The sequence below is a fragment of the Takifugu rubripes genome, chromosome 14 (genome assembly GCF_901000725.2).
Source record: "Takifugu rubripes chromosome 14, fTakRub1.2, whole genome shotgun sequence".
In the NCBI taxonomy this organism is placed as follows: domain Eukaryota; kingdom Metazoa; phylum Chordata; class Actinopteri; order Tetraodontiformes; family Tetraodontidae; genus Takifugu; species Takifugu rubripes.
In genome coordinates this window covers 10,320,076-10,344,010 of record NC_042298.1, presented here as the reverse complement: position 1 = coordinate 10,344,010, position 23,935 = coordinate 10,320,076, and the positions used below count along the sequence as shown (strand labels likewise).

Sequence of the window (23,935 nt, the reverse complement as noted above, 5' to 3'; positions counted from 1 at the left end):
GTTTATTGATTCCTTCTTGAATTAACCAGCCACTTCCTTGACAAGACCTTCTCACCCAACTTCAAAAACATTGAAAGTTTGGAACACAAATATCACAGGAGACGTTTGGCAGGACTCACCGATGACGTATGTGAGCAGCAGGGCCAGAGTGAGCGTGAGCAGTGATGCGGACAGGGCTGTGCACTTCCAGTTGCAGCAGCGGTGAGGCTTGTTGAAGGTAAACAGTGGTCTGGTCACGCTGCTGCGAGGGAGTGGCCGCGGCGGAGGGGAGTACACGGTCCCAGATGTCAGTGGGTAGCCCTGTGCTGCCCCGGACAGCAATGCCGAGGAACCAGAACCCTGCTTGAACAGAAATTGCCTGTTGAGGAGAAATACAAAGGAAATTATGTTATGAAGCCCGACTTTACTTTAAATGAGGTCACTTGATACTTTTCACAACATTTTTCATGCTGTGTGGTTTAAGGTGACAATGGTGTCTGATTTGTCACTCAAAGGTCAAACAATCTCGGTAACAATGGGTCTTAATTTTCGACTGAGACAAGCCAGAAACGGCAACTGCTATTAATAGATGTTATCATTTTAGCCAGCATTAACTTTCAAAGCTGATCTTTGAATGTTTCCTGGCTGGAATTTGCAACAATGGTCTTTAATATTTAATAGTTGGTCCCGCACTGAACACTTGACGTGATAATGACATGATGCAGGGGATACAATTCTCTCGGTGCCCTCATGGCAGCGGCGGTGCTTTCTTTATTTGGCGCGTTCAGCCTCATCTGAGAATCCAAACAACAATCCTCCATCTGCACTTCAGTGCTTTCAAAATAAAAAAAGGACAGATTCCTGTATTTTTTTTTCTCTTGACACGAGCATGAGGGCCTGCTTTCTTACCCCTTATAATCACAATAACTAGACTATCATTAGCTAATGCAACTTTAGACAATAACTATTATACCAATTCATTTTCTGTTTATACATATTTAAATATCCACAAATGTTCCCATTCCACCAGAATTATCCTCAGAACCTTCTTATGGAAGGTAAGTGAGTTTTGGTGTGCTTGCGATATTCCATTTCCAACTTCTTCACCTAGAAGTACTAATAAATAATGAAGCATCCCTATCTCTAACTAATGCCACCAGTTCTTCAGCATTACATGATTAAGCCTTGATGTTGGTAATCTATGCGGGCACACGGCTTCTTTAAATAAGTGTAGAGCATCAAAAATATTGCTGGTAAAAACATGTCAGGGCATTAGTTGGAGTCGGAGATTACAGGACATTGCTGCTTTAGGGCAGCAGTGGCCAACGGGTCAAGAACTTAGAGCCAAATTCTTTTACTGTTACTGCAAAAGAATGTTATTCGTAGTCCCACGCTGACACTGTCAGTGTGTTTACACAAGAAAATACTTCTGCTTTGAAACCGGTGTGCCCCTGAGGTAATGTCCCTCTGTCGACATCACAAACCACAGCATTTCTGACTAACAGCTTTTGTGCAAATCTTACAAGACTTTGAATTATAATTAAGTTTACAAGAATGTCCGGTTTCCTAAAGGAAACAAACCCCTCAGTTAATGTTTGAATAGCGGCCTGACGTCTGTGAAAACACCTCCTGTTTTTTATTTCATTCGCATCCATTATGTGCTACTGCGATGATGTGTAGACAAACGGCTGCGTCACAGGAACAATCCTTCAAAAAATAAATATTCGGATTCCTTCCTTTAGACCTAAAATATTAGAAAAGTATTGCACTGTGTTGAATTTGCTCAGAATGGTTTCACAAGCAGTAATAGCCTGAGGATACCGGTATACACAAGCAATTAAAAGAATTCACAGATAAAGTTGTGTTTTTCGCTCAATTTTACAAAAACATTTCAGATGGACCACTGCATTCTTATTGGTCAAGAGGTGCATATCGCTCGAGAGCCACGGTTTGGCCAGTGCAAAAAACTTAATAAAATTACTAAACTCTTATCACGCTATAAGTGCAGAGCTTTAATCTACACCACTATTGTAAAAGGAATTAATATATATCTATGGCTTTGACTGGCCAGTCACTGTGTGGGGGAAGGGTTTTAGAGGGTAAAATAGTTAATGCTGCCCTTATCGTTCAGAATTTTAGTCCCACAGGCTTACGTCCAACATTGGGGCCACTGTTTTTTTTTCCAATTCTACAGTAAAAAATGATTGGTTAGGCCTATCTAGGACAGTGGTTTAATCTTTTGCCAATTAGTTAAACACAGCCGAGCCTTTTTTTTCTAGCTCTCTGGCATCTACTACCTTATTCTGATTCTATTTATGCAAATCGGCACTCAGAGGAATTTAGACTCACTCTAAAATACGTCTGACTGAAACTCATTTAAAGAGCCCCCTAAGGTGGTAGATTTTAAGAGGAGACCCTTCTCCTGCTCTTTTGTAAATGAGGCATACAGAGCTCAGATTCAAATATCACTCACAGGACAGGAGGATGGAACCGCACTCAACTACCTGATTCATTTAGAAACCATAAAATCGAGGATGAAAAAGCAGTCCACAGTTATGACCAGTGCTAGTTTTCATGTTCCTCTGTAAAATCTGAGAGGTGAGCAATTATGTGGCAATTATGCAACAAATTATTTAGTCCACTTTAACCGGTAAAAAAAAAAATGACAGAAAAAGAAGCATTGCCAAAAATGGGCCCAAACCACAGGGAATGTGCTGCTGAATGGAAAATTCAAAGCCATTCACTAGAGAATAAGCTTCTCCGGTGCAACATTATGAGCCACCAGTGTGATGCAAATCAGCACAGATATGAAAAGGAATGAAAAAGCCCTGACAACCAAGGATCAATGACTCACCTATTCCTTTTTTTTTTGCTCATCAAAGTGACTACTTAAGTTATACTGCTCCATTAGTTAAATGGAGTTAGGGTTCATTTTCATTATGAAAAGGAGCCTGTTAGATAGCAGATGATGATAGGAAGCTAAGCTGAAGGGCAATTAATCAAGGTAGCATTTCAACTATATTGTGTTTGGATAATGAGGGTGAGGGTTGGACAGTGTCAGTGGGGGAAGGAGAAATTTGGGGGAGAAGGGAAATGATGTTCTCGGAGAGCATGGATCAGGGAACGTATGTACAGTATTAGCAGTTTCCAGCTTCTACTGATGTCAAAGCCTGCAGCTGAGAGTTATTTTAAAAAAAAGAGTCATTATTTTCTTTCCTGAAGAATGTGTGTATTTTCTTTTTTTTAGGAGTTTCAGCTTAGTTTAGTTTGTTTGCTTAACGCGCTAGCTCCGGGTCCCCGGTGCGCTGCCCTTCGTGTTAGCAGGAAAATCCTCATTTACAACACCTGTCAGTGGGAGGCTTTTAAAAGTTAAATGTCAGAGTGAGGAGAGGAAAAACAGCACCAGCAACCAGACACATTTCAAATAAAAACACAGATGCAGTCCAGGTGTGGAATTCTGACTCCATTCGAGCGCTGCAGTAATCTGTGTGTGTGTTTTGGAAAAATTCTAAATGCCTCATTTACATGTTGTATTGATCTATTTTGACAGTCAAAGACACTTTCTGTATCAAAGATGACTAGAAAGGCTGTAAATAAATCCAGTCAGGTCAGCTGGATCCTTCGTCAGGATCCAACAAAACATCCTGGAGTAACCATGGAGTCCTAAGACCAACAGTCACATTAGCTAATGTTCATTGGGTGGCGCTGGTTAGACGGGGAGTTTGTCTTCTGGGTTCTTTGGTTCGGCTAGGAACGTAGGGATGCATGACAATAATAAGGGTCACAATCCATAGTCATGAGACCAGAGGGTAAAATAGGCTGTAGTGAGCATAGATGGATGCATGGTAGAGTTCTTTTAACCATAAATTTACCATAAATTGTTAAAAATAAGAAATAATAAAATGTCAGGATTCTTTCTTTCTTTCTTTTTTAAATTTCAACAAATTAAAACAGGACAATGGCTAAATGGGCTACTCCATGGTCTATTGTTTTTCTTATCCTTTTTTTTTTTTAAATCGCTCCTTTGTATCCTTCCACCATTTCTAACAGCTAAACCAGATTTATCTGCTCATTTGGTGGGCTTGAACAAATCAGTATGGAAGCAGGACCAAGTTCAAAATGGTGGAACCACCCTGTGGAGCCACAATACAGGTCACACTTCATGTGACACAGGATATAAGAAACGGTCCAGGAGTTCCGAGGGTTAATTCGGGCTGTGAATGTGACATATCAGGGCAGACACGTAGCTGAGCTCACTGTGCTGTTATTCCATCCGTGCAATGAAGAATGTGAGGTCACAGGCTGGTAGGACGGTGGTCTCTAGGGGCAAGAAAGGACGGGGCCATTAAAGTGGGGCCAGACAGCAGAACGACAGTGCTGTTGGACACAGACCGCACTCATCTCATCCCATGTTCATCTGACCACATCTATCTTCTTAACTCATTTATATCTTTGAATGGATCTGATTTCAAAAGGAAAAAAAGTCTACCAGGTCATTTAATTATTTTTTTAAAGGACACAGAAAATGAGAGTTTTCATAATTTAAACATTTATGTTCAGAAATCAACTTACTGTAAATTTCAGAAAGTCAATATTGATTCAATTGAGGGCGTTCTTCGTATGTTCTTTGCTTTGAATTGACTTTTTAACTCTCCATTCTTTATCTGTTCTGTTCTCTTTACTCTCTTTTCCTGTTTTTTTTTCTTTGTCATCCTGTGAGGTGGCCCCATGGCTGTGCTTAACATAAGAGACAGCTGACATCCATCCTTCACTCTCTACCTCCTCGCCTCACCTCACCTCTCACTCTATGCCTGGCAGCCTCCACCGAAGGCTGCGAGTCAGATGGGAGGCGGGGGGGGGGGTACACACAAGGCTGCACATGGAGCAATCACACACCTGGTTCAATGCTAGTTCAGCCCTGAAAAGCCAGAGATAAACTTAAGGACAAATCCACAGATGTGGACAAACACAACATGGGCTCAGAGAGAAGACAATCGTTCACAAATCCATTTCAACCACAGGTGAGCATGATCACTCTGCTGAGGCGAGTACACAGGGGGAGTCTTGATGAAAGCAGATTAGACTAAGAGGGATGGGAATACAACAGAATTTATATTTGTTCGATGTGTTTGAAGGTCTAGGTTCTTCACACGGAGCTTTCAAAAATGCTTTCCTGTTCTTCCTCCATTTTCTGCCTTTGATCTTCTCAGATCACATCCAGGAGTAAAGCCCAAAAAGCTCTGACTTCATATCAGAGGGCAGATTTCCCCAGAGATAGGAAGATGATCAGAGTTCCTGCTCTCCGGGAGGCCAGACTCTGCAGCCCGGGGCTCGTCTCTACCTGCATGTGTGTGTGTGGGTGTGTGGGTGTGTGTGTGGGTGGGTGGGTGGGTCAGTGTGTGGGTGGGATGCCTGTGAGTGCAGGAACATCTGTTGTTAAAGATGATTTTGTTATGTATCTACACACCCGATTCCTGTTGTCTTCCTTCACAGGGCTAAAAGTCAGACCCTGGTCCATTTATTACAGTCCCCACACCTCCTAACACACCCAGTGTCAGCCCCGGTCAGATATATTGAATATCCATATCTGCATCGTTGCTCTAACAGAAGCTGGCCTCTCCAGAAATGTAATGGACATACAGTCGAAAAGGAAATCTATGAACACTTCAAAAAATCTTAATCTCCGCCAGCGTGCGTCAATACGTTTCAATACATATTCATCAAAAAGGAATCAAGGAGAAGGGAAGAGCACTTGACAAGTGGAGATATGCAAGTTTTCTTGTCGTTTTTATTAAGGTTTTCACGGTGCTTATAATTCCACCGGCATGAGCGTACATGTCAGGTTCGCTGCTGATAAATCTTTAATCTTGTCTCTGAGATTGTGCTGATAGCAGCCGCATCAGGGCAAAATTGGAGATATGAAATAATTAGATTAGTGTTGCGACAGGATGCTGCTCAAATATTAAATCCAAATCAAAACAGTGAGGAATTAAGCACTTTTCTCTCTCACCCTTGTCAAAACCAGATTGAAATGAAGCAATAACATCTGAATTATGCTATGAAGGGACACATTCTATTGACTGTGGATATGATTATGTTTTATGGTTTGGGATGAATCGTGCACTTTCAAAAGAAACTTATTTGACTATAAACTCCCAAATGCAAAAATGTGTCATTACAACAAGGCGCCATCCAACATAGCGAGCCACTGTGGAAACTGTGTGCTATCATCACATCGCGTTCTTCCATTATGCGCTTTATGCCAAGCAAATATTGATTGGAATGATTCGAAACACACAAAAGTGTCGGTCCTGGATTCTTTAAAGCAAACACGCAGATAAGTAAAGTAATTACACAGCACTCTTGACAAGTCTCTTATATTAATACACACGTCTGGCCAATGATTAATTTAAATTGCCACTGAATCTAATTTTATTCTTCCTTTCCTTTAAATGAGGTAAGATCTAATTATGTGCTAATGCATAAGTTATTAAACTTCTTCTTCTGCCATGGCAGCCTGCCAATCTCATCCTCACTCATAATACCAGAATTCAGCTGCCTCTCCGAGCTCTCATTAAACATGCAAACACATTGCTGCTGCCTCATTCCAAAAGCACCCTCACAAAGGAAGATCTCCAACAGAATTCAGGCGATCGGTTATAACTTATGCTTTCGGTAGATGATTATTTCAGTGGAAAAATTCCGGTGGTTCGTTTCTAGCGTGCAGACATTTTTTCCCCCCAAAGGTGAGAAATATTAACAGGCAACCCAGAAGGTGAATATCGGCTGTGTATGTGGCCATTCTTTCAGGTTGTAATTGGAGGTAAAATGGGGTTCTCCGGGCCTGGACTCACCAAAACAGCGGTCTTTAGCCTGGACTGTCAATAAGCATTGACGGCCTGAAAACTCAGTATGTGAAATCCACGTCTGAGTCCGTTGATGAGAGATTAATATGATTGGCTCTTTTAGCATTAGCCAATCAGGGCAAGTAAGTCAATCAAGTCAAGAGGGACCACCTCTCTCTCACACACACACACACACACACACACACACACACACACACACACACTTGAACACACGTGCAAACCATCTCATTAATTCATCAAAATATGCAGATGTGGTAAGGAGTTCTTGACTCTCAGACCACTTGTCTCTCAGTTCCAGCCTCAGATGTGTTCTCTGTTCAGTTAGTCCGATGAAGCAGGAAGCAGATGCATCACACTGTCCAGACTCGGGACTTCCTGTCTTCTCAGACTTTACCTGTGTAGCTCACAATGGTTTCCATCGAAGACAGACTCGCTGTGTATTCCCTGTGTTGTATTCAGTTCTGACAGTAGAAACCTGAACTTCGTGGTGGGTTGCAGCTATTAGCCCTGGTTACCATAGTGCCGCCATTATGTGAGGTTACTTCAGTGACGTCTGCATCTTCAATCAAACATCTAACTAAACTGTAAAAATCACTGATGGAAATCTTGAAAGAAAATCCCGGTTGATTAAACTTCTTGATAATTAGCCCTCTCCCATCATGATAAATGGTGACTAAAGGGAATAAAAACAGCAGTGCTTTGTTAGCTGCTTCCAATCCCAAAAAGCCCCAGTGAGATTTGAGAGAATCCTAGCAAAGACAGCCTCCATGCTGGTTGTCTTTTGTAATGCTGCTGCAGATCTTTGCCAAGTTAAACCAGGCAAGGCCAAACTAGCATAAGTGCGCTAAAAACACCCACTAAGGTAGTTTGTCTCAGACAATGATGAGAAATATCAACACAGACTGCCTAAATTCGCAATCCTGATGAAAGATATTCTTTATTCTATTGATCTCTTGCTCCATCCTCTCAATCATCAAATGGAACAAAGGTCTTTAATCATATATTATATGAATAAAGTGGATTTTACATATGATGAAGGTGACTTTTCTTGAAGAGGTTTTCATTTGAAGGTTTTCTGTGACAACTAACTACTGCCAAATTCTCCCTTTTCAACTTCAGCGCCACTTCAAATCCATTTTGTCTGTGTAAAAAAATCCATTGCTGCTTAAATGATTTTGTGGGTGCAGTCAGAAGCTGAAATCATTTGCATTCACCTGGTCTCCAGGGGGATGTTGCTGTTGAGCACCCAGCTGTTGTGGAGCTGTGCCTGGTCTGTGCTTGAGCTCGTGTCTCCCCCCTGGCTGCTCTGGCCGGTCTGACACCGCGTCGGCATGGTCTTCCTTTGCAGGCTGACTTGAGCGTAGGGCGCGGGACGGGCACACGTGCAGGCGTGAGGCGGGGGAGGAGGCGGAGGCAGCGGGCGGAACGTGAACTGGCCTCCTGGACTGCTGGGCAGCTCTGAACAAAGACAACACGGGGAGAGAGACGGTGGAGAAATAAACAGAGATTTATTCGGAGCGCGGTGTCATAAATTTGAAATAAAAGTGACACGGACATTGACAGTATTGGTATTACGCTGATTGAAGGACATAAATCACCTTGAAACTACGCCTGTTCTGTGTCGTCCCTTCCAACCCGCTTTGATACATTTCCAGCTGCCCTATAAATAGGTTCTTCGCTGGCTGCAACATTGAGCAGTCTTTATAGAGCTAAAAGCTCTGGCTTAATCTGCACCCCCCAGCCCCAAACTACCCATGTGATGTTTATTATGAGATCTGTAGCTCAACGGAATGAGCTAGCCAGCTGTAACTCTCACACTGGTAACCTCGGGCTTTCACAGGAGCTCCCTCTTTCGCCATCATTTTTCATTCTCTTTTGCCAAAATTCTGCTTCCTTCTTTCCCTTCCCCCTCGCTGCTTTCTTTGGGTTGTGTCGGCCTACTGAATGGCTGTGTAAAGTAATTAAGGTTCAGATGAAATATGTGTGGCAACAGAGGGAGCGCCATTTTGAATATGGTTCCACATTGTGGCGGCATACATCTGAGAGTGTTCGCAGAGCTATTGGAGGCGTACTGTAGCTACTGGGGGGAAACTCGGGCTGTGCCATTGCCCCTCAACCCGCAGGATCAATTCTGTTTGGCTGCATTAACAATGAATGTACCATTAGCCTTAAACCTGCTGTAAAAGGCAAACGGGTGCTCGCGGAGACAGCCATTATTATCTGGCAACTTTATTCGGTGTTGAAATGTCAGCAATTATTTTCTATCTGGAAATCAATCCCAACAGGGAGAATTCTACAGAATTCCACTGCAGTCGAGTCAAAGCGTCATTAGAAAAACACCAGATAACATTTGATTTTTGTTGCCAGAAGGGAAGCTGTGAAAAGTAAAGAATTAAATAATCATGTTTCATGTCTCTACAGATTGTTTTGATAGCATAAATTGATGAAAATTACATGCAACTGTTCACGATTAAGAAAGCGTATTTACCAACTGTTGAAGGCAAAGAGATGAAGCAAACCCAGAACACTGGCATTTACAAAAACAACAAAAGCAAAAACCCTAAACAAGCCTTGAAATCTCTTTATGTGACTTTTTGACACGAGTCATTTAAATTCTCAACAATCCTGGGATAACTCTATTTGCACAGCTTTTCCAAAATGTCTCCACAATGTTCTTCTCAGATGTTCTTATGTTTGCAATCAGGCCGTCTGCTCGCGTGTACGCGTGTGAGCGCATTTGACATTCGTCTCAAATGCTTTTGAAGACGTGACAGATTTTCATCTTCCATCGCTGCTACCGTCTCAACATGGCTGCCTTTGCCACATTTCCTTTGAAATATTTGTCTTCTTTCTCTGTTTACAGAGCGACTGAAATGGTCTTTTCCATACTGGTGACAAGCCATTACTCACACACTTACTTCATGCACCCTTGGAAACACAGAGGGGGGTTCTCTCTCAAAGCTGTCCTCCCCCCATTGTTGTTTATTCTACTCAACCGTCTGTGGTGACAGACACACTCGCACATTAAATTGTATGTTTTTAGAATTTTACGTGTTTCTGTTGAACGGCAACAGCTGATGCAGAAGCTAATAAAATGGATACGTTGTATTTATAACTTGCACGGCCCTGATCAGCAGAGCCCCTCCTCAGACATTTATGTATTATTGCCCCGTATGCAAACATATCCGTTATCACAGCAGTAATCACTTGGCGGCTGCAGGAGCTAATCAAAGTGTGCTAAAGCTGACTCCATGTAAGCTTGGTGAGGAGACAAGAAATGCATCTGTGTCATCACCTGGAGGTGCTGTTTGGACTAATCTTAATGGATGTCGGAGTTATTTTTGCCCGGATCACCTCTGAGTATTAAAAATTACATGGTTAGGGAAAAGCAAGAACATTTTTAGAGCCGTGCCGCATGGCAGCGTGGTACCACCGCTGGCTTTAAAGTGGTACTTCCGTTTGTAGCATTGCACTGATTTATCAGTACCTGTAAATCCGCTGATTCCCCCTAGAAATCCCAGAAATCCCATGCTCTTCAGGCTTATTTTTTTCTGTGTGTTGAAATTAGAAGGATTAGCACATTACAAAGGGAAAAGAGTTTGACTTAATTTTACAGGCTCTATTGTCAGAGCCTTTATTTAACATTGATATGAATTTAACTTTTAAGGATTCAAACAGCCTCACATGATGATTCTATATTGGTTCAATAATATTTTAGCCATTTCTGCAAAAACCTTCTGTGATGATGGAAATGAACCGATTTAGTGGGTAGAATAGCATCTGAGTAGAAATGCCACTTTAGTTTTTACTTTTACTTTTATTTTCCGTCATTCTCTCCATCCTCCTGCATCTCTGTTCTCCCTCCTGGCTCTTTTCCCTTCACCATTTTATAATCAGCAATGATACCTGTGAACAACCGTCTGTGCACAACATAGCGTAGCACAATTCTGGGTTATTTGGAACAAATGCCACTTATTCCATTGGGGTTTTTTTCTGCTTAATCACTGACCCATTCTTAACTTATTAAGAATGCAGATGGCTAAAGTGCATACAAGATACAGAGTGAATATATTAATTACATTACCTGGAGAACTCACAACAATACGCACACATTTACACAAAGCAGCTTAAAATCGTGTTTCTCATCTCTGACACAGGACCAGTCAGGGTTTTCCATTAATTACTTTTCCGTGTTCTTCATCACTTCAGAAGGTCATGTGTAATCCAGGAGCATTAAAATAGTTTGGAGCTAAGCTCAAAGTTTGATTCTGTCTCCTCCAAAGACTTTAATCACTCGAGCCAAATATTTAACTGAGTTTAAGCACACACACTGTAGGAACCCCAAAAAAAGGGCTGATATTTACCTTGAACCAGACAAACAAACCTAAAATGAAATTCCTGCCAAGCTTAATGCAGAAACTGTACCTTTCCCTTTTTTTCTGTGTGTATGAGTGAGAGTGAGAGGCTTGTTATTACAAGATTAAAAAGCAATTAATCGTCTGTCTTCAGTCTACTCACAATAAAAACTCCATTTCGTATTACGGACACACGGCCTGGGGAGAACCGTGCCCTTATGCTGGTTTCGCATCTCATTTCTGCCACAGAAAAATCGACAGTGTGCTCCTTCAGAACACCCATCTCAAAAATCCCCAACACCTGCCATCGCACTGTTTTACCTACCAGCGTATTCTGCTTGTGCGCCTGGATAATATGTTCACTTCCTCCTTTGCATAAAAGGCATAATGGGGAGCTTGGTTATAGTCTCCGTTTAGACGGAGGAATTGTGAGGGGAGGTAATGTTGTGGGGCAGGGTGACGCAGAGGCCACGGCTGCCAGGTGGTGCTTTCGAAGCTTCAGCCATGGAAGTCTGAGGAAGAGTCTTATTTTCCTCATACGAGTGCGTAAATGGCAGAGTAACGTGTGCCCAAATCATCGACTCTCCGGATAAATGTCACATTGTCGGCATTGTTTTTTTGTTTGTAGTTACTGGCTGAGAGCTGAACAGACCAGGCAACAAGACAGCAGGGAGACGATGGCCAGAGGAGGACAATGACAGCAGATGATCGGTCTGTTCCCTCGGCCTCCTCTGAGATTTAGTCCTCCAGAAAAAACATTGGTAAAGTCGTTTATGCAGGAAATCTTCCTGGATTGATTTGCTTTTGGATACATAAACAAGGTAGGACAAAAGCTGGTTTAACAGCCAGCAGAAGGGAGATCTGGGAGGATTTGTTAAAAAATGTAACAGGTATTTGGGCCAGCTATCAAAAATTCATGAGTGCATGTGGAGTGTAGCTGAAATAGCAGCATGTATTAGCTATTCAAGACAATTTAAGTATTTAAAGCCTAGTCAAAGAGAGGAACTAAGAGTTGCAGGCCGAATGAGGCTGTGTTGGTGCATAAAGCAGATAAATGAGTGGAAAATAATGTTGTTCATGAGTGTCATCATTAGAATATTTTACATTCCATCAAGATGCACCTGCCAGATGTTCAGCGCAGCCTGAACACCGGATGACGAGATGCCGTAATAGTCTTTCACTGGAAGAGGCTGGGCCTGCATTTTTCCCTCTGTGGATGGTACAGTTTGTTCTTTAGTAGTGAAACAGTGAAGATATTCAGAAAGTTTTCTTGTGGTTTGTCACAACAACCTGAGCTCTGCCGGAGGGATCTTTTTTTCTCCTCTGCACTGTACATGTTGCACTCCACAGCAGTTCATTTTATTTTCTGTTGATCTATAGGAGCCTGGCTGTATTTTTACTTATATCTAAAATGGTGCGCAGTACATTACTTTGATTATTCAACCGAAAGGGTAGACAGCACTCTGATTAGAGCTTTTTCAATGTCAAAATAGGTTTTATATTTTCTTTATGTAGTGTTGAGGCAACAGCAACACAATTCATTTAACGAGCAAGTAGACCAAACGATTGGAATATTAACGTAGAAAAAAACTATTAAAGTCTAATATTTAACCAGTTTTCTTCCCCGTGTGTTTACTTCTTCCTTGTTCTTCTTTTCTTGTTGTTTTCAACATTATTGCGGCCAGTGCTCCAGTGCAGACTTAATTTCACTTATTACAGCGAAGCCGTACAAAATCCATAGAGCCTGACCTCAACAATATCAAACCTGCCTCTCCAGCTGAGGAATGTGATCGTTTTAGAGCACATTTAGCACTATTGTTGGACCAGGACCAGTGAAAACCACATCCACCCAATCAGCCACCCCACTCTAAAAATAAAAGCCTCATAATTTCCCTTAGGATAGCTTTTCATCTATCTGGCTTCTTAATTGACTTACATTAAATAGCCGCAAAGTTTATTCCACTGCTGTGCTTCAATGAAATAAATAATTAACCCTATAAAAAGGTCAGACAAGTGAAATTAGGACTCACTGGTTTTATTCTTCTTCTTTGCGATAATGAGATAATCCTGCCCTCACTGTCCACCGAGCTGTCCCTAACAATTTGTCTTTGTCTTAATGGTGTATCTGGCCACCGATAAGACATTATCTCGATGGATTATATAAGTTCTAATATGACTCCTTTCATTGGATGGCTGCGGACCAAACTGGTGTGAAGGATGATTAAATTGCCAATAAAAACAGCCAGTGTATGATAACAGCCCCCAATATTGTTAACGATCACAGCGACGATGACGATGCTGATGAAGATAACTCTGACACCAGCGTGGGTGCCGGGGATGAAAAATAGCCACGGTAATCACCGTATCATCCACAATAACAATAGTGATAATAAAAAAGAGCATGGATGGGCGGAAAATGCCGATAATTATGCTGATGACGGTGGACTCAAAGACGGCAATTACTAAAGAACCCGTCACTGATTCATCTCCGAAGACGTGAATAAAGAGGGGGGGGGGGGGGGGGTGTCTCCATTTAACAAAGTGACCCGATCATGTTGTCCAATTAAAGCAAGAAAATACATGTGAAGAGACAGAGTGCTCTAAGAACTTTTCTCCCACACGCAGAACCCCGTCGATCTTCATACACCAGCAGATAATTACCAGTCATGCATCATCTGGCTTTCTCCTTGCTGAGGACTCCCTTAATGTGCAGGCAGCTGCGTGTTTGTGTACATGCGAGACGGTGCAGACTGGTATTTATGTGCATCTCTGCGTAATTGCTTGTTTTTACCCCCTTCTTCAAAAACAACTCCCGAGCTGCTCAGCGATTATGTTTAGGCTGCAGGTGATTCTGAAAGTTGCATCTCCCTGGAGAAACTCTAAATTCTCTCAAGTCTGACTCCTCGGCTCAGACGGCTCGACGCTTACCATCGCTCAAGCGCTTCACTGCGGGGACCCACGCTCAAATTACACTATCAGAAGAGCTTCCACGTTCAGTTTGGCACCGTTTATGTGAGTTGATAAGAAAACTGCAAATCGATGTTAAGATGGTTGCTATTAAAACTACCAAACTTTCTTTCTTTCTTTGTTTTTTTACCATGAAGGATTTTTGTGTAGGTTGAAGTACTTTCGCCTGCAAGTAACCTTGTGGAATAGCAGCAAGCTGAGCTCAGCTGAGAACACGACCGTGCCCTGATCTTCCTGACCTTGTCACTGCTGCACGGCACCCAGTCATTGCCACCTGCCAGGGATCTGTGCAGGTGTGTAGATACAAGCATGCGGGAATATGACAAAGCGCCGGGCCGTGCTCGAGCCCTTCATGGTGTGAGTTATTAGTCTGAGCAGAAATCTGCATCACTAGTCCAGAAAGAGGGCGAGACAAGACATTTGAGACTGAGGAGGTGAAAAGCCGCCGTGCCATTACAGTGATTACTGCACACATTCATCTTTTACAAGCCTCGGGATCCTCCCTGCCATTGTTTCTCTTATATAAGAACATGCCGCATCTCCCTCCGTCCCAAACCAATCACAAGAAGACGGTATGGAGGAGCTGTGTTTGCACACAAATCCGGCCACTGTTTTTCTTCTGACTCTGACAATAAAATGGAAGAAAGTAGCCTGGCTTGACAGCAAACAAACCAATATGAAGAGCATCCTCGCAGGCTAGAGAAAGAGTAGTATCAAAGAAACAAGAATGCACCAGCAGCAGTCCTTTTTTCTTCCTCCAGTGACAGAGGGTGAGAGGATGTGCACTGTTGTAGGAGACCTGAGCTGCTGGTAATTAGAATGGGCTCTGAGGAGAGACAAGCAGTGGAATGAATGCAAATGAATTCACTGGCTCGGGAACAGGACTCCACACTTTTGGTATAGCGTGCCTTGCAGACACGACTCTGCTGGCACAAGCAGTGCAGTGCTGCACAGTAAACACGGTGTGACGCGGCTGTGAGTGTGCGCGTGTCCATGTGTGACACAATAAATAACGTGAATCCGCTACGACAAATACGAACGGCGCGGTGCACGAGGCGGGAGCAAAACACACTCTGGTTTCGCTAATCCCTGTGAATGCCAGCGCTGCTTGTTAAAAGAGAAAGAGGGTGAAAACGCCTGTTCCAGGCGAACATCCACGAACGTGTCCCACAGTGGAATACACAAACCCTCCTTAATTGGCGTCGATTTGAAATGAAGTGATGATTCATCATGCACAACTCCCTGGTAGGGTATTGAAAACCCAATCATTCCTAATCCATATGACCTTGACAGAGGCCCAGAGTTAGACTCTCCTTCCTCACGCTTTGTCCGACAGACAAAGTCACAGCAACCGACTTTACAGCTCGTTGGAACTGTAATCCACCAAAGTCAGATCATTTCAGTGATTACTCCATCGCAGCCGGCGGAAAATCTTTATGAAGCACTCACTTCTCCAGAGCAGTCATAAATCAGGGTGCTATAAGCATTCCGTCTCGGTGACGGCACACCAGAGACACCATTTTCATGAACCATGCAACCCTAGTCAACACAGCCTATTTCCATTATAACTACTACCAATGTAGCCGACTTGAGGAGTTCCGCCTCACCTCCAGATCCCTGGTGAGTTTCAATATGAAACCCTGATCAGAAAAACTGAGGCTCTTCTCAAGGAGAAATGGGTCATCTGTGAAAGGGTCCTGCTCTTTACCAGCAATGTGCCTCAAATGAGTCTAATTAACACATCACCTGTCCTGGCTTAACCAGGCATCAGGGGCCAACTACAGTCTTATTATAGAGTAGATTATGCATGTAATGTCCCCGCTGAGAGTACAGTATGGAAGGCAGGGCAGGCAGGGAGAGGCATCCATATATATTGTGCATGCTGCGTGCGAGGGGCCAGGAATGTGTGAATATGGGAAGGCAGGAGGAAATAGCGGAAAGAATGAGGGCTTCTTGGTATTCTGACTGGCACATATAATAGATGATGGAGTCAGATAGAGATACAAAAAGTCTGCGGAATAGAGAGGGAGAGAATAAGAGGGAGGAGGTGGGTCTGCGGCACCACCTGCAGTCTCAACTGGCAGCCATCTTGTGGTCAATGAGGTGAGCAGAGTCGGCACCCCGGGTCAGCATTAACACAAACCAATGACAAGTCGGCATTTGCCCTCTACTGAAACAACACCTTGCCGTTCCAGTCCAGTGATGCACCTATCACACCAGTCACAACGCACACACATGCATATACGCCCGTGCATTGTGCGTCTCCCTCTCACCCCCCCCCCCCCCCCCCCCCACACACACACACACCAGAAGAAGCGTAACAAATGTGGGAACAGATGCCCCACATCAGACTGCACTTGCCCTCTGCTCCCTGCACAACTCCAGGGAGACAGAGGAATACCATTAACGAAGATAAGACACTGCAGTCCTCTGCTGTCCCTTCATCATGACTGTGTGTGTGTGTGTGTGGAGAACACACTCCCCTTTATTAACGTCCATAGCAGGAGCTCTCCGGATGCTATCGGAGAACCCGCAGGACGCACTTGCTTATTCCTTCACCCCACCACCAAATCACATCCGCATCCGTTCAGAAAACGCGCAGAGACGTGTTCGCACGCTGCGGCTCTCTCGACTGTTCAATTAGGTGCGTCATATAAAAATGATGGAGATAGATGGGAAAGGCACAACACGGCGCGGCAAAGTGATTCCATTCAGCTGTAAATTGTTATTGATTTGGATCACATTAAGGTTTTGATAAAGTATTCATCTTGAGTAAATAAACAAAAAAAAATCAGTAGCTCCTTGTTTTTATTCGAGTTGAGAATTAGAAATTATTCCTGTTGCCACACTGCAATATAATCCGCATGTTACATATGGTCGTGGGGTTAGTAATATTGGAGGAGCCAGTTTCACTTTTCAGCTCCCAGCATTTTTTTAGATTAGTGTCACACATGGTTTTTATTCAAAACTATGGTTAAAGGTTAAATTGTTACATTTAATCTGGGGGATTTTGGACGCCTTGACACATTGGACAACCCAGGTAAGCATCTGTACCTTTGGCTGTAACTTCAGTGTAAATGTGCCTGTGTAGTTCTGGAATACACATATTTGTTTGGTTGATTAAAATAGTTAAGCATCATCAGATATGTTGGCTTGAACATAATTAACTGTCAGTCAATTGTTAACACTCAATGAATATTGATTTTTGGATCAGTGTAATTATACATGATTGCAGCTCCATTTTCCAGAATGCCCCCTTAAGTAAGCAGTTTTATAGATGGTGAAACACACGTCAAGTGTGTGACATTTAAGTTAAAAAAATATGCCTTTTTCTGAATACAATGATGCACAAGGACAAACACGATGACATTTGGGAGATGCTATATATAGCACAGCCTATTGAAGAACACCGTCTGGCTGCGGGGTCGGTCACGAGTTCAGTTTAAATAAACCACAGTGTGCGGGAGAAAACTTTGCAAAAAAGACAAGGAAGAAGGAGCTTTTGAGGAGATGTTTGCACTACAAATGAAGACGCAGCTTTTAATCAGATGCTTGTCAGATCAGAGTAGCCTTCCAGTCACAGGATGAAGCATGAAGGTTGAGGATATGGCAAAGAATCAAGGATTTGGATGGGACACCTTCTTAGCTGAACTGACATCAACATACTGTATTATCCTGCGTGCTGTCTAATCTGATGTCCCTGGGAGCCCACCAGAATTACATTATTAAAAAATATGTCAGCATACAAAAAAGTTAGCCTTGGGCTAATAAGAACACAGTGAGCGTAGACCACTTTTGGGACTCTCATGACAGTCTCTTTCCAAAAATACCTTACCAGACAGTGCAGCACTGCATTAGAATACCTCTGCAAACTTGTCAAAAATGAAATAAATAAAAATAAAACAGCCCATGCAGCGGCACATTGATGTGTTATGCAAATGTAAAATGAAACTTTGCATAGCAATCTAGAAATTAGGATACAGGTCAATACTCCATTACAAAAGGACAGCTCAGTGTGAAGCGGATCGTAGGCGGACCTTAACCCGTTTAGATCGGCTAACGACAAAAGCTGCTTTTGCATGGACGGTCACACATTTGGAGATACTCTCAGCTATTAGAAGCATTAACATTTACAGTATATGTAATAATCATGTGGAATTATGGAACTATAACCACGGCGGACATTAATCAACCAGACAAATACAGCTGTGTGACCAGTGCAAACACACATAAAATACTTACCTCAGTACACGAAATACACACTCATGAAAGCAAAGAAACCTTGAGTCCTTGCTATGAAGATATATATATATATATACACAGAAAAAAAATCTCTGCACTCTAGACACTAATGAAAAATGTGAACTCCCACCCTCTCTCAGCCCTTTTTCGATTGCAACAACAGCAGCTAAAAGGGTTGGCAACATCTGACACAATAGCAGGAAAAAGACACAACGGGTAGAAAAGACTGTTGGTGACCTGCCTAAAAGGGTCAGATGCCTTAGGCTATAAAATCTTAAAAAAGCAAAAGATAATAATGTGCCTTAAGTATGACTGCAGAGATGGAGAAGAGCAGTATGGGAGTGGGGGCAGGGACAGGACCCTGGCCTTAATGTAGTTTGTAATTGTAAGTGTTGGTCTTTAATAAAAGCCTGGAGTATTTGGTCAGGCTAATAGACTGGGCTCTCTAAATCCCGCCACCATGCATTATTCAATAGCCATTAGCTCATCTGGGAGGCTTTATGGGTCCCATCATCGGCTGGGATCCAGTCTAGGCAGAACAGAGGTGTTCAGGGAGCGTCGGAGAACGGGTGAAAAGTGGTTAAAAAAAAGGGGGCACTTGATACAAACACACATGTGAGGAGGTAAAAATGAAACATTAAAGAGGATTCTGAGGTGAAGCTGGTGAAAGATAAGTGTGATGTGGCATATCAGGGAAGTGCTGTGATATGGAAATGACTGCAGAGAGCTGAGGGGATGACTGTATTTACATGAATGGACGATGGGAGACCTGTGAGAAGGTGAGGCAGAGGCCGGAGCACAACTACAAGAAATGCCAACCCAGAATGGCCTTAAATAACGGATCCTTCCTCTCTTTCCTCACTCAACCTTTTCATTCATTTGACTCCCCTTACTTCCCTCTCAACCTCTCACTCCTCCACCTTGTGATGCCCTTCTCAATCTGTCCAACCTCCTTTGCCTCCCTCCATCTCCCCAGAGTTGCACTAGTAGTAATTTTGCTTTCAGTGATGAAAAAGGCCACGGAACACATGGAAATTTAGGTTTCTCCGTTACCATGCTCTCATTGGACCGGTGCCAAGACCAGAAGGCGTGTGTGTATACATGGGTGTGTATGGGTGTGAGCAAGGGTGCACGAGACTTGATGCATCTGCGTAATGGGTGTTTAGCAGGCTTGCCAGACTTGGCTGAGCCATTCCCCTGTCTCCCAGGTTCTTCTGACCCTACGCAGAAGCCCAAGGACACACTTCCTCCTCTCTAATTAAAATGCAACCATGGCACACACACACACACACACACACACACACACACACACACACACCCCGGAGGTCTAAAGCTTAAAATAACCTTAAAAGGAACAAGCAGAGCCATCATCCCTGCGCTCAACACCTCTTCAAACCCACTCTGAGCATTCTCACCAGGCAGCTCCCAGGCAGCCTCTGTCTCAATCTGCAGGAAAGCTTCTTAACAACAAATGGCATTTTCAAATTCAGCACTCGGTTATTAGAAGAGTCATCAAAGGAGCCGCATTTATTTCTTTTTACATGGCTTGGCTATAGCAGAGACAGCGCCGCTTCAGCGTCACTCTGTACTCGAAAATAAATGAAACTCTTCGCGGGTGAAGTTCACAATCATACAAACTGCCAGTCTTTCTCGATGAGGCTTCCCATGCGCAAAGACTGCAAATACGATGCGAGAGGGATGAATGGAATTGCAAGAAAGTAAATCAGAATGAAAAAAGATGTTTTTTGTGACAGAACACAATCATGTGCATCAGAAGTGCGCATAGCACTGATTATATAAGTGATTGCTACTGTTTAAGATGTTTACATCACATTTCACATCGGGACTGAAACAAATAAACAAGATGTGACGGTAATGTGAAAACTATAGATAGTATAGAAATGTATTCATTCTTTTTGCAGCCATGTGGGGGTCTGCAGGTTCAAATGTGCCGTGGCACAGATTTGGACCATTTTTCAGAATTTTTACAGGATTTTGGGTTGTATTTGGCCATTTTCTCTGCAAAGCAACTTGGTTAATGTGAGTCTTTAACGCTGATGCTAGAAATCCCATCTGTAACATGAAAAAAAAGTTCTTAAATATTATTTGAACTTAAAAATAGTGGAAGGATATAGAAATAAATCAGAAATAAAAATATGCACTTTAGCTAATTGGCAAAGTGTAGCAAACAGTCCTTAAAGAAAAGGCCAATTTCAAAAGTTGCCTTTTTTATACACTATTGTACAAGAAATGCGGCTTTTATTGTTGGCAGCATTTGTAGTTAACATTAAAGTTCTATATTTTCATTTTGCCTGGGTAGTTTATGTTTTCTATTTCAGAAACAAAGAGGCTTTTTAAGCTTATTTGCCTGCTGTTATGAATATATCATCATAAGTGACGTTTGAATCCTGTAGTGCTAAGGCACTCTCCTCACTTCTCACATCTCCAACAGACAATTTAGCGTGTTTACTTCCTCTTTAAGTGCCCGAGAGACCATGATGGAGAAATCCCAGGGAGGCAGTAGCATCCTGTCACTGCGGGTTACCACTGCAGCGTGATTTAATGAAACTGTCTGTCATAAGGCCAAACAACAGCCTGTCAACAAACAGGCGGAAGTAACACACGCTGAACAGAATGCAGACGGACTGTCAAAAACTCTTCTTTCTTTCTTCCTCACATACAGACCAAAAAACAAACAAACAAACTTGTTCACAAAGGTTCTGGCTGGACTTTAGACAGGCAACGAAGACAGTAACAGTCTAAATGTGCTGAGAGGAAACGAGACCCATCGCACAAGTACAGAGATGAATGCTAGAGGTGTTCTCACTGAATCAAGCAACGGAGGGGCAGCCCAAGGGGCAGATATTGCTGCTTTAGATACTGCTCTTTTTGCAGCTGCAGAATGAAAATCAACCAAATCAAGTGTAATAAAGATTAAGCAGAAACTGCAGTGGATGATGGGGTTCAAATCCAAAGCTCATTAGATGTGGCACTGCATTAGGAGCTCACACAAGCCAGGATATCTACCCTGCAAAAGCTGCTTCCTGCCCCCCTGCACCCCACGGCCACCACCCAGCGAATGGGCCACTGCAATCACATCAGCCTGACACTAAGAATCTGGCCTTTCTTTGTATTCTCCATTTCCACCATCATTCAGAATCAGCAGGACAGAGACCTCTGATTAGCATCAAAGCCTTTGATTGGCCCACTTAACAATCAGTGCAGCTCTACTCCATGATGCCTACTGTGTTTCTGACCGAGGGGAAGGGGCTGGGGGGGACAGAGGACATCACACAATGCGTATCAAAATAAACCCTCAAATGCTATATATAGAATACTCTATATGCACTTGTGGTTGAAATAAGTCGAATGATGTAAATATCAATGCAATGTTTCAAGAGGAACCTAAATTATCAGCCACCGTTTGATGTTGCGCACACCACCACCACCACCAGCAGCATCCTCCAGCCTGGACAATTCACGCTCATCCGGAACATTAAAGAAACCCTTCTCTCTGGCTAAATATGATTAGTTTCAGAGGACATTGTAGCTCTCTCCACAGCTAATATCTTTAGTATGGATTGTCTGAGGGGTAAGGATAGAGCTAGCAGAGGGATCAATATTCCAAGCGAGAGTCAGTCTGGAGAAGAGGAACCATGCTGGGAGATGGTTAACTGTTCTAAAGCGGCGATTGCTGTCTGGAAGCACTGGATGCCAGGAATCTCACCATATTGAACACTTGTTCAAAAGGTAAATCTTAATGCTCAAGCTGTGCGGTGGGTTATGTTCAGTGTCTACATCAGGAAGGGGCTTGTTGAAGATTTGTTGTGGGTATCTCCAAGGATCAGAGATTATATAAGGCAAATCTGGATGAATGCGCATAGTCTATAGTGTACTGCTTTAACCCAGAGCCCCGTAGAGCCTTGTCTCCATAAGACTAGTGTCAAAATGGTGCTCTAAATACAGAATAGGGTGTCCTTGGAGATAGATGGGGAAAGGACCCAGATTTAAGTGGCTTCATTTGCATGCCTGAAACCCTCACTTAAGCCCATTTGAATCGCACACATGAGCAGTCAAAGACAGAGGCCGAGGTGCATGCACCCTCACACAAATACCCAAGCAAACGAATATGCGCAGGCACATTTCCCCCCTTTTTTCTAGAGTGAGAGGACATTAGCACTGCATCTATTTCTGGAAGCCCATTTAGCCTGTAAAACATTTAAGATGCACACAGAGTGATTCAAATTGTCAGAATGACCCGTTCTTCCCCCATCTCTCCGGCTTGAAAAAAAATACATAAAATGAAATAAAATCTGACATGACGCTTGTGACAGAAACATGTATCCGCAGCCAGAATCCGGCTGCGCCTGAGTGGGCCGGCAAGTTGGCTGGAAGGGTGGGGTAAGAGGGAGCGGGGTTGAGACGATTTGACAAGTGGTAGCAAGGGTAGCTATGGATGGGGTGCGAGTGCAGCGGTTCGCCCACCAAATGGGTCCATTTTGCTGAAATGTGAAGCCTGCACTTTCCTGACACACTATAATAAACCTATCAGCTGTGTGCGGGTGTGAACACGGCTGTGAGTTATGAAGATGCGCACTATTCATGAGGAGGAAATTGGTGCCACCTAAACAGGAAATATCCCTTTTCCCTACGCAGAGGTGACAGCCGTGGTAACGGTAACCAGCACAGCTCACACTAACACAGGGTGGCACATGCCTTTTAATGGGAATGCATTGTTTCAGTTAGGGACAAACACTCTCTCACAAGGACGTACACGTGCGCATCCACATGTGGGGGCTAATGTTGGATGAGTACTTCGTCTGCCTTCCATTTCAAAACTGTACATAAATATATCATTAGCTGTCCCACAAAGATTAAATTCAGGAAATAAGCAATCCGTCGCTACCTTAATGTGAAACGACAGGCTTCCAGTCAGCTCTTAGACACATAGTGCGTCTTTATTCAGAGAGCGGGAACGTGGAATGGCAGCTGAATTTTAGCTCTGTTTTAAATATAGTTCATCACTTCATATGAGCATAAACAGCCTCTCAGTGTGCTGCATCCACTTTGCATACAGAACCTTTAGGGAACAAAAGCCTTGTGCTTTGGCACAGGCTTTGTAAATATAGCTTAACTAGGACTTGTTGCTTTGCTGCATCTGAATCAAATTTTTTCAGGTAAAATTGCTCTGAACATCAGCTATAATATAAAAACACCTAAAAGTATCACAAACATTTAACAGATATGGCTAAAAAAGAAAATGTCTCCTTGTTGCTGATGTTATATCTCACTGATATGTACTTATCTGCCTAAAATCAAGATTGGAATGCAAATGCATCATAAATAGAGCACCAGAAAAAGTAAAAATTACACCTCAGAAGAAAATGATTAGTGACTTATCCAAGGTAGTTTTCTCTATCGACTGGACTGTGTTTCTTCTCTGTGAAGACGTTTCGCCTTCTATTCAGAAGGCTTCTTCAGTTCTGAACTCGCTGGGGAGTTCAGAACTGCGAGTTCAGAACTGAA

At 43.0% G+C, this 23,935-nt stretch overlaps 1 protein-coding gene across 2 annotated transcripts in view; it reads right to left on the bottom strand.

Annotated features, from left to right (window-relative positions):
- The window catches only part of tenm1 (teneurin transmembrane protein 1), a 141,358-nt gene that overhangs the window by 84,233 nt on the left and 33,190 nt on the right, over positions 1-23,935 (bottom strand). For both annotated transcript variants that reach the window (XM_029847107.1, XM_029847108.1), the window contains exons 4-5: positions 8,060-8,303; positions 120-358 (exon numbers count right to left, since the gene is read on the bottom strand). In XM_029847107.1, coding sequence (XP_029702967.1) covers positions 120-358; positions 8,060-8,303 — 483 coding nt within the window. The remainder of the gene's footprint in view (positions 1-119; positions 359-8,059; positions 8,304-23,935) is intronic.